An 11,388-nucleotide genomic window follows, 5' to 3' on the forward strand; every position below is an offset into this window, starting at 1 on the left:
ATAATATAATATAATATAATATAATATAATATAATATAATATAATATAATATAATATAATATAATATAATATAATATAATATAATATAATATAATATAATATAATATAATATAATATAATATAATATAATATAATATAATATAAAATAATGTAATATAATATAATATAATATGTGATTTTTTCAAGATATAACAATTTTGAAAAAGAAATGTAAAATAAACAAAATCAATTGTTGTATATTTAAAAGTCTATTTGACATTATAAGACTCCTATACAGAGTTGCATTTTTCCTAGTTTCTTTAAGTTGAACAACCTTTCTGGTTGAGCCATCGTCCTAATTATAGTTTTGAAAAAAAAAATGGGAGCATTGATTGCACAGTACTGCAACGCGGGATTGTCGCACATAATTACTAATTATTTTGTGCGACGTGTTGGAGTCAGTTATGAGTATTTTTGCCATTTGTTATTGATTCAATAACTTTGACCATGAAATTTGAACAATTTGGTGACGAAGTATGACGATGATAAGACAGCTGACGGTTCGCCTTGTAGTTTCATAGCTCATTGCCATTGATGTGTTGTTTGTGCATGGCGAGAAAAAGGTAGGTTTGGAATCAGTCGTGCTACACATACATACAAACATATGTACATAGACTTTAATGCCTTTGAAGTAAGAATGTTTGTGTTGTCCAATGAATTGCAGTCGTTTTTTTGTAATCGGGACCGAATGCCGTTGCAAGACTAACCTGGCATTTACACAATAATCAATTGTCTTGCATCAGCATTTTTGTACCACTGGGTCGATTGTTTTTCTTACTGCCTAACGTGATATGCTCGGATACAAGGCAAATATTCCGAATTTTGATTATTTTAGCCACATTCTCCAAAGGAATCGTTTGAAGATTGGTATTTAGAAAAGGGCAGAAATATTTCTACATAGGTTCACGTTTTCCTATAGCCCCATACATAGTTGGTTGGTCACGAATCAATACTTCACCTCCTAAGTCGGTCGCCTCCATTTTTTCCTCACACACACGCCCAGTTCAATCGAAAGTATAAAGGTGCCCACGGTGCAACAATAGGATGTGTAATAAACCTTAAAAGCATTTGTTTTCTTCTGGTGACCCTATTCCATCACAGGTTGTATGTGAGTTTTTTCTCAAAACAAATGGGGAAATTTTTATGGAAAGGAAACGTTTAGATTGTGGGAATGAAGTGTTTTTCTCAGGAAACTTTACATGTCAATTTGAAATAACATCAAGGAGGGTATATTAACTTTGTCCCCATAAAGTATATATATTCATGATCGGCATAATATTCTAAGTTGATTTAACGATGTCCGCCTGTCTGTCCATCTGTATGTTGAAATCACGATACAGACCACATTATTTCTACCTCCCGATATTCAGTATTTTCGCCACATTTTTTCCACGGACTTGTCTAAAAATTGGTATTTGTAAGCCATAATGGGTTCTAGCATTGGTGAAACATTGTATTTATAAGTCTCCGTTTTAGTATAGCCCCCATACAACGTTACCTCGCTATATTGGATGTTTTAATGATTTTTGTCACTTTTTTAACGGATTTATCTAAAAATTGGTATTTCTAGTTTGTAATGGGTTCTAGCTCCTGTGGAGGAACATAGTATGTATAGGTCCACGTTTTCGTAAAGCGAACATATAACGATACCCACTGATATTCGGTATTTTGATAATCCTAGTCATATGTACCCACGAAATGGTTTCAAAATTGGTATTTAAGAATATGACAATCCTTGAAGTTGAAAATTGTCTATAGAGGTTTCCGTTTTAGTATGGCCCCCATATAACGGCCCCACCCACTTCATGGTTTTTTGAAAAGTTTAACAGCATTATCCAAAGGGTCTTACTGTTATTTGTAGTTAAAAATGTTTTGCTTTACCCAATGGTGGAGGGTATTAAAAGTTCGGACCGGGCGAACTTAATGTTTTTTACTTGTTAAGAGTTCCTCCCATCTTGATTTTAATCTTGAGAAAAACGTCTGGCATAGGCACGACACTGCTGGGTTATTGTAGCTAATTCCAACGCTATAACAAACTTATAGTTTGTCAGACTTCAAAGCGAAAACAGACAAGCGGAGAGTTGTACATCAACTTTCTCATCAGTCGTGGGCACAGTCCTTGAATTCTCCACCCAACGACAATGAATTGAAATACACACATATATGTATATGTAGATATACACATACATACATGCATACATACATATATGGTTGTACTCACACGTTGTTAAGATCCCCTTAACAACAACACGAAGAGTGGTGGGTGGCCGAATGTCGCCAGCCATACTGCCATGGCATTTGGCGCCCCGGCTCGGGGACTACTCCACCATGTCTGTCGACATTTGGCTGGCAGACTGGCTATCGTAAATCCATAGCAGTGAAGCTTACAAGCGATTCCTACGAATTTTGTGTTGTCCTTTATTTTAGTATTTTATTAGCACCGTAACGGCAAACACTTATTTTGTCTCGCTTTGTGTCTTTTTTCGTAGCGACCTCAAGCTTTGTGTGAGTTGGGTGAATGGAGAACAGTGAAAGGTCTTGTCTAGGCCTTAAGAAGTGCACCGACGACAACTCCTAAAAGTGTTTGTGAGAGTGTAGTAGCGTCGTAGCGAGTATTGCAATGGTGGATGAGTTCTTTGAACATGGGGTTGGGTAAAGCCGTCCTGTCCGTCCACTCCTTGGGCAACCGAATATTGCTCACTATTCAATTAATTAATGGACATATGAAATATGCAGCGACTAAGACAATGCGGAATTAACACAGTCGCTGAATTACACCAATGGGTTGTTTGGGAGGGGCATTTGAAGTTCAGACAATGTTCTCTAGCACTGCCTTGTCCCCGAAATTACTCTCATCACATCTACCTCTGTTCTTTCAGATCTAGAAGGCGCATGGGACATGTCATTTCTTTCTCCGTCGCTGAGACTAGAAAATTTGTCTACAAAGCCAATAATGAGCTTGGATCACTTGCCTGAGGAAAAACGGTACAACAAAAACAACATTGTGGCCAAGTGGTGTGCGCCTATCAATGGCAAAATGTATCGCATCGAACTGGAGCATGGTACGACCAGTGGTCGACGCATGATCTGGGTCAATGGAAAGGTGACAGCCGTCCTTATTACGGTGGCCGATGCCGTTGTCGAAACTCGACGCATGTGGGAGAAAACATTTGTTATTCCCGAATGCATAGCCGTCGACCCATTGTTTAGGACTTCAAAATTTGTTTGTAATTTATAAATCAGTTTCGAATATGAGCATTGGAACTTATTTCAGTGCAGTTTTCCAAAAAAAAGATCCGACAACAACTTCGACATCAGTCGAATGCCACATTCGACTATCGTAATAAGGAGCCAAACCCATATTAAATGCACCCAATACCTCTGACATTAACCTTTTCCAAATAGGAAGTCTTAAGGCGTGACTGGATGTTTAAACTTGTCGGTGAGGACACCTTTTACATAGATCAGGCCCGTTGCATTATACGAGTAGATCCGGCACCGGGCTTCAGATACGAATATTTGCTATATATTGATGGCAAATCTCTCGACCAATACACCGATGAGCAGTCAAAACAATATCGTCTGTGGGTGACAACGATTAACGGTATCCAATATAGGATAATGCTAGACCTGGACACATTGAATCTGTATATCAACGATGAACTATGCCAAGACACGGTAACTATTTATTTTCCTCCCTCTTGTCCGTATTAGTACCAGAGGGCCTCTATCGACGTGGTCCCCAAGATTTTCTCTTTTCTTTGTACAACTTTTGGTGTCGACGGCGATTAAGGGCCAGCAATAATTTCAAACGCTGCAAGCTTTCGGCTAACTTTTCCCAAATTTTGTTTTAGGCCGAATTCGTGGAGGGTGGAACCAATACTACCGTTCTCCACAACGATGTTGAATTCATATTACAAACCCGATCAAGTGGCAATAAACACAGTGGAATCCGCCACACACTGCTGGCGAATCACGTCGAAATACCCGAGGCAAAAATCCAGGAAATAATGCAGGAACCTTGTTCTATACTCTCAACCTAATCGGAGCTGCACAGAAGAGCTTTGCATGTGCTGCTGGTGCCTTCAGACAAAAAACTTACGAAAAAATTAACATTTATTTATGAAATTAAAATAGTAATAATTAAAACTTGTACAAAATTGTATGAAAAAAGGAGGGTGGAACCAATACTACCGTTCTCCATAACGATGTTGAATTCATATTAATTGAGTAGATGAGAATATTCTTTACTTTGCTCATACAAAAACTTGAATCGCTTCCGCGCTTTACACGTTTTGCAGCAATGTAGTTGGATATGAACTAAAACTGAATCGTCGCCGTCTCTCCAATAGCCGTTGTAAGGTGGTATTTTAAACGATATGCGACTCCCATCAACTCTGACTTCCGTGGCAAAAGCACGCCAGCCACAATCACCTTGAAACTCAATGTCAAATCGGTGATCATGGATACACCTCTCTCGTATCACCAATATGTGTTCCGATCCGCCTTCAACATAACCATTATATGGCTCCAAGACGTTGATGTTATCTGAGTCGTAAATTGAAGCGGAAAAGTAGGTATCGGTATATCTTTCCATCCGGTTGCTGTTATTGTTGTAAGTGTAAGCGGTAAATCCAATGTACACCTATGATTAAAACAGAGAAAGTCTCATGTAGGTGTGTTGAAAAAGAAAAAGGGGGCTCCTCATGCTTATTTCCAATAAGTAGAGGAGAAAATTCGCTCTCGGAGTCGAAATGCTTTAAAAAATATGCCACTGAATTTAGGTTTAGGCCAAAATAAGCCCTATTCAGCAGATACAGTGGAAACTTTATTTGGGTTTCAATATACATACCTTTCCGAATGATTGATTGGAGCCACTAGGGTCAGAAGGAACTGAGCCACGCAGTTTCTCTTTCTCGTCGTCGGTCAATATCTCCCGGCGTGTTTTCCACAAACGTTTGAATTGGAGTTTTGCTGTTAAGCTCAGTTCCAACTTCTTGCGCGGTCTACGAAAAATGTGCACGTTCTCCAAAAGAACGCCTGTTAATGAATTTGCATCGCTCGATGGGATTTGAAGTATATGAATTGGTGGAAAATTATCAGGATCAAAGCTTCGGGGGACAAGGAAATGTGATGACAATTTGTTGTCTTCCGTATACGCATCGCACAATATGTAAACTTCCTGCGGTGGTTGAGTACTTAACATGAATTTGCATCGCAGTGAGGTGCTATCGTTAGACTGGCTCCTATAAATGAACTTCTGAAATTTGTCAGGCTGTTCGATAATAACTAAGCAGGGCCGATCTAGTAGTGGCAAAGTTGGCACGATGTCCATTTTGGCATCCTGAAATCAAACAAAGGGATACATTATATGGACAGAACAAACATCGGTTCAAAGGCGCAAATTTGACATGCACATATGCATTTTTAATCCTAGACAGGTTAAGTTCGAAGATAGGCCTGTACCTGTACGATACTGTTCAAATTACGAGGATTATCTGGTTTTAACTACATTTGCACCATTATTCTCATTGTACTCGGCACTACTGTTTCTTCGAGGACAGAAAAATTCTGAACAAAGATGTGGAGTTAAGCTGTTTTTGCAGTTTAGTGCCGATTTGATTTAGACTTATATATGACCATAGAAATATATAGATCGATAGAAATTCCATTCATTGCATGTTTTTCAAATTTTCGATTTTTAAGAAATTCAACAGCGTTACCTCTAATTCGACCTTTTTATCCCCTAAACACTAACGAATGTTACCAAATTACGTAGAGCATTCCAAATTACAAAATTAAGCAATTTAAACATTGACAATTTAATAATTTCCTTTATATATACCAAAAAATATATTTGGTCCGTTCTTATATATTTTCTTTATAGTACAGTTTTATTATCCCTTACTTTAGGAAAAGTTAAGATTAAGTTCGTATTAACGGGTTCTCATTATTACACCTTTCCACTAAAATAAATGCATATTCTCCTTTTGTTCGAGAACTATACATCCATAGACAAATTAAGATATAGACAACGAAAAGTTAGTTTGGTCTTTTTTTCCAGGTGGCTCTCATCATGTTTTGCATAGTCAACATGCTCATTTACGCGTTCAAGCCACTCGACTTCGAAAACACTTTTTATCGTTTTTCAAGAATTTCACCGGAATATTCCCATTTTTTTCGATGTCATCGCGTACTTTTCACATTTCTTTTTTTATGAAATAATTTTCAACTGACAAATATTCTACAGTTTTTGTTATTTTTTAACGTTTTAGAATTGAGTGACTTAAATATTCCCACTCAAACCCCTGAAACGATATAGACGACGTCTGCTGATTCGATTTTTTTCGAAGATAAACGGTGAGAGCATTTCGTTGTCTATATTTTCATTTGTCTATGATACAGCTCTATTGTACCATAGACAAATAAATATATAGACTAAAAAGCTGTCTCATCTGTTATCTTCGAAAAAGTGCTTCAATAGATGTCGTTCATGCTGTGAGAGGGCATAAGCATAGACAACGAAAAGTTAGTTTTGTCTTTTTATCCAGGTGGCTCTCATCATCTTTTGCATAGTCAACATGCTGATTTACACGTTCAACCCACTCGACTTCGAAAACACATTTTATAGTTTTTCAAGAATTTCACTTAATTATTTGGGAATTTTTTGATGTCATCACGTAATTTTCACATTTATTTTATTATGGAACAATTTCCAACTGACAGTTTTTGTTATTTTTAACGTTTTAGAATTGAGTGACTTCAATATACCCACTTTTTTCGAAGATAAACGGTGAGAGCATTTCGTTGTCTATATTTTCATTTGTCTATGGTTATACATAGCATAGACAAATGAAAATATAGACAACGAAATGCTCTCACCGTTTATCTTCGAAAAAAATCGAATCAGCAGATGTCGTTCATATCGTTTCAGGGGTTTGAGTGGGAATATTGAAGTCACTCAATTCTAAAACGTTAAAAATAACAAAAACTGTAGGATATTTGTCAGTTGAAAATTATTTCATAATAAAAGAAATGTGAAAAGTACGTGATGACATCGAAAAATATAGGAATATTCCAGTGAAATTCTTGAAAAACGATAAAATGTGTTTTCGAAGTCGAGTGGCTTGAACGCGTAAATCAGCATGTTGACTATGCAAAACATGATGAGAGCCACCTGGAAAAAAAGACAAAACTAACTTTTCGTTGTCTATATTTTCATTTGTCTATGTACATAGACAAATGAAAATATCTTCATTTGTCTATGTCTTGCCCATCTTTCAAAGAAAATAAAGAGAGTAAAGCCTACTCAGTAAACAATTAAATCAGATCGAACAAACACCACCACATCAGTGTTGCCGTTTTGACATTTCTTTACACTTTTTCAAATGATGGTGTTTTTAAACTTTTTTTTACCTTTTGAGCCTTTTTCAAATTATGACAAATGTATAAATGGTTTTTATTTTACTTATTTCAACTTTTTTTATTAGTTTTTATGGTGGTAGTGCAATTTAGATTTTAGGATAACTAGATTTAAGATTTGTATAATATATTCTAGATTGTAGTTCATTAGATTTTTATTTTTGTAGACTTTATGTTTTAATTCATTAGATTTTAAGTTTTTAAATACAAGCTTTAGCATTTTTTATTTATATATATTTTATTGTGTATGTGTTTTTTTTTTGTACAATTTTGTTCTACACATTCTTGTTGAATGTTGTAGAAAGTCTTTGTAATGTATTTTAACAATTGTGCAATGTTCTTTTTTTTTTTTTTGTAATGTTGATACTTCTTTTTGTATGTTAAATGTTCACTGTTTTATGTTAATATTAATGATATTAGTTTTTCTTCCATTCACGAAAAATGGGCAAACACATTGGGGAAATACCCAAAATCTGGCTAACTTCTTATACATTTTTTATTTATTTTTTTGTCCATTTCGGCAACACTGCTCACGTCGCCATTGAAATTAGATGGGCAAGTATGAACGCTAGCGTTGTCTCTCTTATTCTCTGTCATAAGTAAAACATCAACAAACAAATATATATATTAAAATTTTTCTACAATTGTTTTTGTAAAATTATTTTTGAACTTATTTTAATTATATTTCCACTTAAAAATTATTCAATGAATTAAAATTCAATGCAAGAAAAATTCTCTTTAGAATATCTCTTTCATTATTTTATAATTAGCTTAGTGGATGCTCATGTACACAATTTGTGACTCAAACTCGACGCATACTGATATCGATTTAAAACGATTTTACCGATCACCCTTTGTGTTGAATTTTGAGGATTTGCTAAAGATAATCAAGTGTGTCCATAATTTAACAAGCAAGTCCACGTATGCAGTTTTATTCACCTCTTTTTTCTTTTTAATTACGAAATAAAAGTAAATATAAATTGTTCTTCAAATTGTTTTCACTTATAACTTACTACCGAACAACCATACCGTATTCTATATTTTTGGTTAATATTATAAACTAAACACTTGAAACAATCAACGCCACTGATTTTTTTTAACATTGCTTTCTAGCAACATTAGTTATTCTACCGGGCATTTCCCGTTATTTCTCCGGGGATTTCCCGTTTTTTCAGAATCGGTAATTGATTTCTTCGTCAGAAATATGTTGGTACGATACCCGAAGTATTCAGCTTAAGTTATCGGTTATCAATTGCTAGTTCCTTTTCATGGTGTTTTCTTCTATTGGCAGTGCGTATTTCAGCTGTATATTGTTTTTCCAAATGAATTTGCACAATCCATTAAATGACAAATGAAAATATAGACAACGAAATGCTCTCACCGTTTATCTTCGAAAATATCGGATCTGCAGATGTCGTCTATGTCGTTTCAGGGGTTTGAGTGAGAATATTGAAGTCACTCAATTCTAAAACGTTAAAAATAACAAAAACAGTTGAAAATTGTTCCATAATTAAAGACATGTGAAAAGTACATGATGACATCGAAACATTTGGAAATTTCACTTGATAATTCTTGATAAACGATAAAATGCGTTTTCGAAGTCGAGTGGGTTGAACGCGTAAATCAGCATGTTGAGTATCCAAAACATGATAAGTGCCACCTGGATAAAAAGACAAAACAAACTTTTCGTTGTCTATATCTTCATTTATCTATGCTGGTACTGATATAAACTTCAACACTTTAACTTTATCTCTGAAGTTATTGACTCATACTCGACGCACACTGATATCGATTTAAAACGATTTTGCCGATTACCCTTCGTGTTGATTGGCAAAAGAAAATCAAGTGTGTCCATAATTTAACAAGCAAGTCCATGTATGCAGTTTTATTTATCTCTTTTTTCTTTTTAACTACGAAATAATAGTAAACTTAATTTGTTCTTAAATTGTTTTCACTTATAACTTATTACCGAACGCCGGTAAACTAAACACTTAAAACAATCACATCGATCAAAACAACTCCACTAACTTTTTTAATATTATTTTCTAGCAAGATTAACGACTACCTTTTGTCATACATGACGCATATGGAAACCTGAATGCTAACTTATATTCAACAGATGTCGTTGGCGTCGGTTTAAGCATTTAAGCGAATATACCATGACAAAATTATACAGGTAGACGCATCAACACAGCTGCTGGTACCATGAGCTGTTAAATCATGTTTGGAACTCCATATTTTGATACTAATATTGTCCTGGCAGAAATATCCTAGCTGGGATACAGGGGGTCAAAGTTTTCCTGTCACATTGAATTCCTACAATCGAATCTTAATGATTTCGATATTTGAGTAGGAAGTAATCTTCATAAGCTTTCAAACGGTTATCCCCTTGGTCCGGCAGAATTATTCTGGCATACACAATGACCCTTCAGCATGTTTTCCAAGTATACAAGTACCAATCATTTCTGTGCACCAAAGTATAATATTTAGTCCCGGTTGGCACTCGCCCAATTTTATACCCGTACAGAAACAATCAACGATAATGGTAAAGTAACATTGTTGGACGAATTATTGACCAAATTAATTAAAAATGTGATCTGTGTAGAGCATTTTTGTGTAATTTAAATTTGAATTTTTTTCTGCATAATATTATCGCTAATAATGGCCAGAATAACAGTCCTACCTAATACCCGGCGTACCGTACAAGAATACTTGTCGACTATTATGTTAAATGTTCACATTTTGTATGTATATGAAATCGATTCGGATTTGGATATGGATCTAGGTGGCTCTCATCATGTTTTGCATAGTCAACATGTTGATTTACGCGTCCAACCCACTCGACTTCAAAAACACATTTTATCGTTTTTCAAGATGTTCAAAGGATTATTCCCATATTTTTCGATGTCATCACGTACTTTTCACATTTCTTTTATAATGAAATAATTTTCAACTGACAATTATGCTACAATTTTTGTTATTTTTAACGTTTTAGAAAATTCGAAATTCCCACTCCGATCCGATTTTTTCGAAGATGAACGGTGAGAGCATTTCGTTGTCCATATTTTCATATGTCTATGCTATAAACCACTCTCAAAATACTTTTAAGTAATACAAATGTTGTATTAATGACAAATACACAATTAAATGTATATTTTTAATCTTTTTATTCAAAATAATTTTTATGGTTTCTTAATTGACGAAGGCAATTGTTAACAAAGTGTTGCCAAATCACTTTTTTCGTTAAACAAAAATTATTCATCTGTGAAAACTAAACAATGTGGTATTACGAATAATAAACTGAAGCGAAGAGAAAAACCTAAACAAATAGAACACACAAAAAAGAATTTTGTACAATGCATTGCACCTCAATTACAGAAACAATCGAAATTGAAATTAACTTTCTTTTTGCACAAAAAACTCTCATTAACATAATATTTTTAAAATTTACACATCTACAATGTTTTCTTTTCTTATCATGTGTTTTGTTTTGATTCCTCATTCATTCGTTCCTTCATTCTCCTTATGTCGCCATATTGAATATGTAAAGTTTCCATATTTACACTAAATTTGTAGTTCACCAAATCGTACGAAATCTGAAGAAGGTAAAAAATCGTACGTTTTTGAATTGTGAAATTCAAACCATTTCGATACGATTTTGTGACATGCCTGATAGCTTTCATAGATACTATTTCCGAAAAAAAAAAAAATAAACAAAATATATTGTATGTCCTAAAGCATTACAATAACACGTTTTGTAAATTGTTGAATTTGTTTCATATTTATTTAAAAACATAAAATATTCGTATATTAAATTTTGAGTGCATATAAAACCAAAAGGGGTAGCGAAGCGAATCATTTTTAAAGTTGCTTGCTTTTATTTTCAACATACATGAAAACACAAATCAGTTCTGCCGATGTTTTTTT

The 11,388-nt window shown here is 34.5% G+C and overlaps 2 protein-coding genes across 13 annotated transcripts; one reads left to right on the plus strand and one right to left on the minus strand.

Moving 5' to 3' along the window:
* Positions 1–2,097: 2,097 nt before the first annotated feature.
* On the plus strand, positions 2,098–4,188 carry LOC101889062 (fas apoptotic inhibitory molecule 1). Its single transcript, XM_059123762.1, has 4 exons — positions 2,098–2,544; positions 2,919–3,142; positions 3,445–3,717; positions 3,894–4,188. Exons 2-4 carry the CDS (start codon positions 2,939–2,941, stop codon positions 4,080–4,082), a joined length of 666 nt encoding a protein of 221 aa, XP_058979745.1. The 5' UTR covers positions 2,098–2,544; positions 2,919–2,938; the 3' UTR covers positions 4,083–4,188.
* LOC101901304 (uncharacterized) lies at positions 4,138–9,579 on the minus strand. 12 transcript variants are annotated; one of them, XM_059123760.1, is made up of 3 exons: positions 9,490–9,579; positions 4,892–5,383; positions 4,138–4,684 (listed from the first exon to the last, which is right to left on the minus strand). In XM_059123760.1, exons 2-3 carry the CDS (start codon positions 5,372–5,374, stop codon positions 4,262–4,264), a joined length of 906 nt encoding a protein of 301 aa, XP_058979743.1. In that variant the 5' UTR covers positions 5,375–5,383; positions 9,490–9,579; the 3' UTR covers positions 4,138–4,261. The 12 variants fall into 12 exon arrangements, with proteins under 12 accessions (XP_058979743.1, XP_058979737.1, XP_058979735.1 ...); XM_059123754.1 differs by having other exon boundaries at positions 9,431–9,521; XM_059123752.1 differs by lacking the exon at positions 9,490–9,579 and adding an exon at positions 9,277–9,481.
* Positions 9,580–11,388: the final 1,809 nt, after the last annotated feature.

Source organism: Musca domestica, unplaced genomic scaffold, assembly GCF_030504385.1.
Source record: "Musca domestica strain aabys unplaced genomic scaffold, Musca_domestica.polishedcontigs.V.1.1 25, whole genome shotgun sequence".
Taxonomy (NCBI): Eukaryota; Metazoa; Arthropoda; class Insecta; order Diptera; family Muscidae; genus Musca; species Musca domestica.

What these genes read in the sequence shown, in the direction of transcription:
- LOC101889062 (XM_059123762.1), top strand. Translation starts at nt 2,939, where the DNA reads ATGTCATTTCTTTCTCCGTCGCTGAGACTAGAAAATTTGTCTACAAAG. An exon ending in TGATCTGGGTCAATGGAAAG is followed by an intron (nt 3,143 to 3,444) that starts GTGACAGCCGTC and finishes TTTTCCAAATAG; the next exon opens with GAAGTCTTAAGGCGTGACTG. An exon ending in ATGAACTATGCCAAGACACG is followed by an intron (nt 3,718 to 3,893) that starts GTAACTATTTAT and finishes ATTTTGTTTTAG; the next exon opens with GCCGAATTCGTGGAGGGTGG.
- LOC101901304 (XM_059123751.1), bottom strand. Translation starts at nt 8,564, where the DNA reads ATGTTAAAAAAAATCAGTGGCGTTGATTGTTTCAAGTGTTTAGTTTAT. An exon ending in TACGGTATGGTTGTTCGGTA is followed by an intron (nt 5,384 to 8,474) that starts GTAAGTTATAAG and finishes GTTTGATTTCAG; the next exon opens with GATGCCAAAATGGACATCGT. An exon ending in CCAATCAATCATTCGGAAAG is followed by an intron (nt 4,685 to 4,891) that starts GTATGTATATTG and finishes TTTTAATCATAG; the next exon opens with GTGTACATTGGATTTACCGC.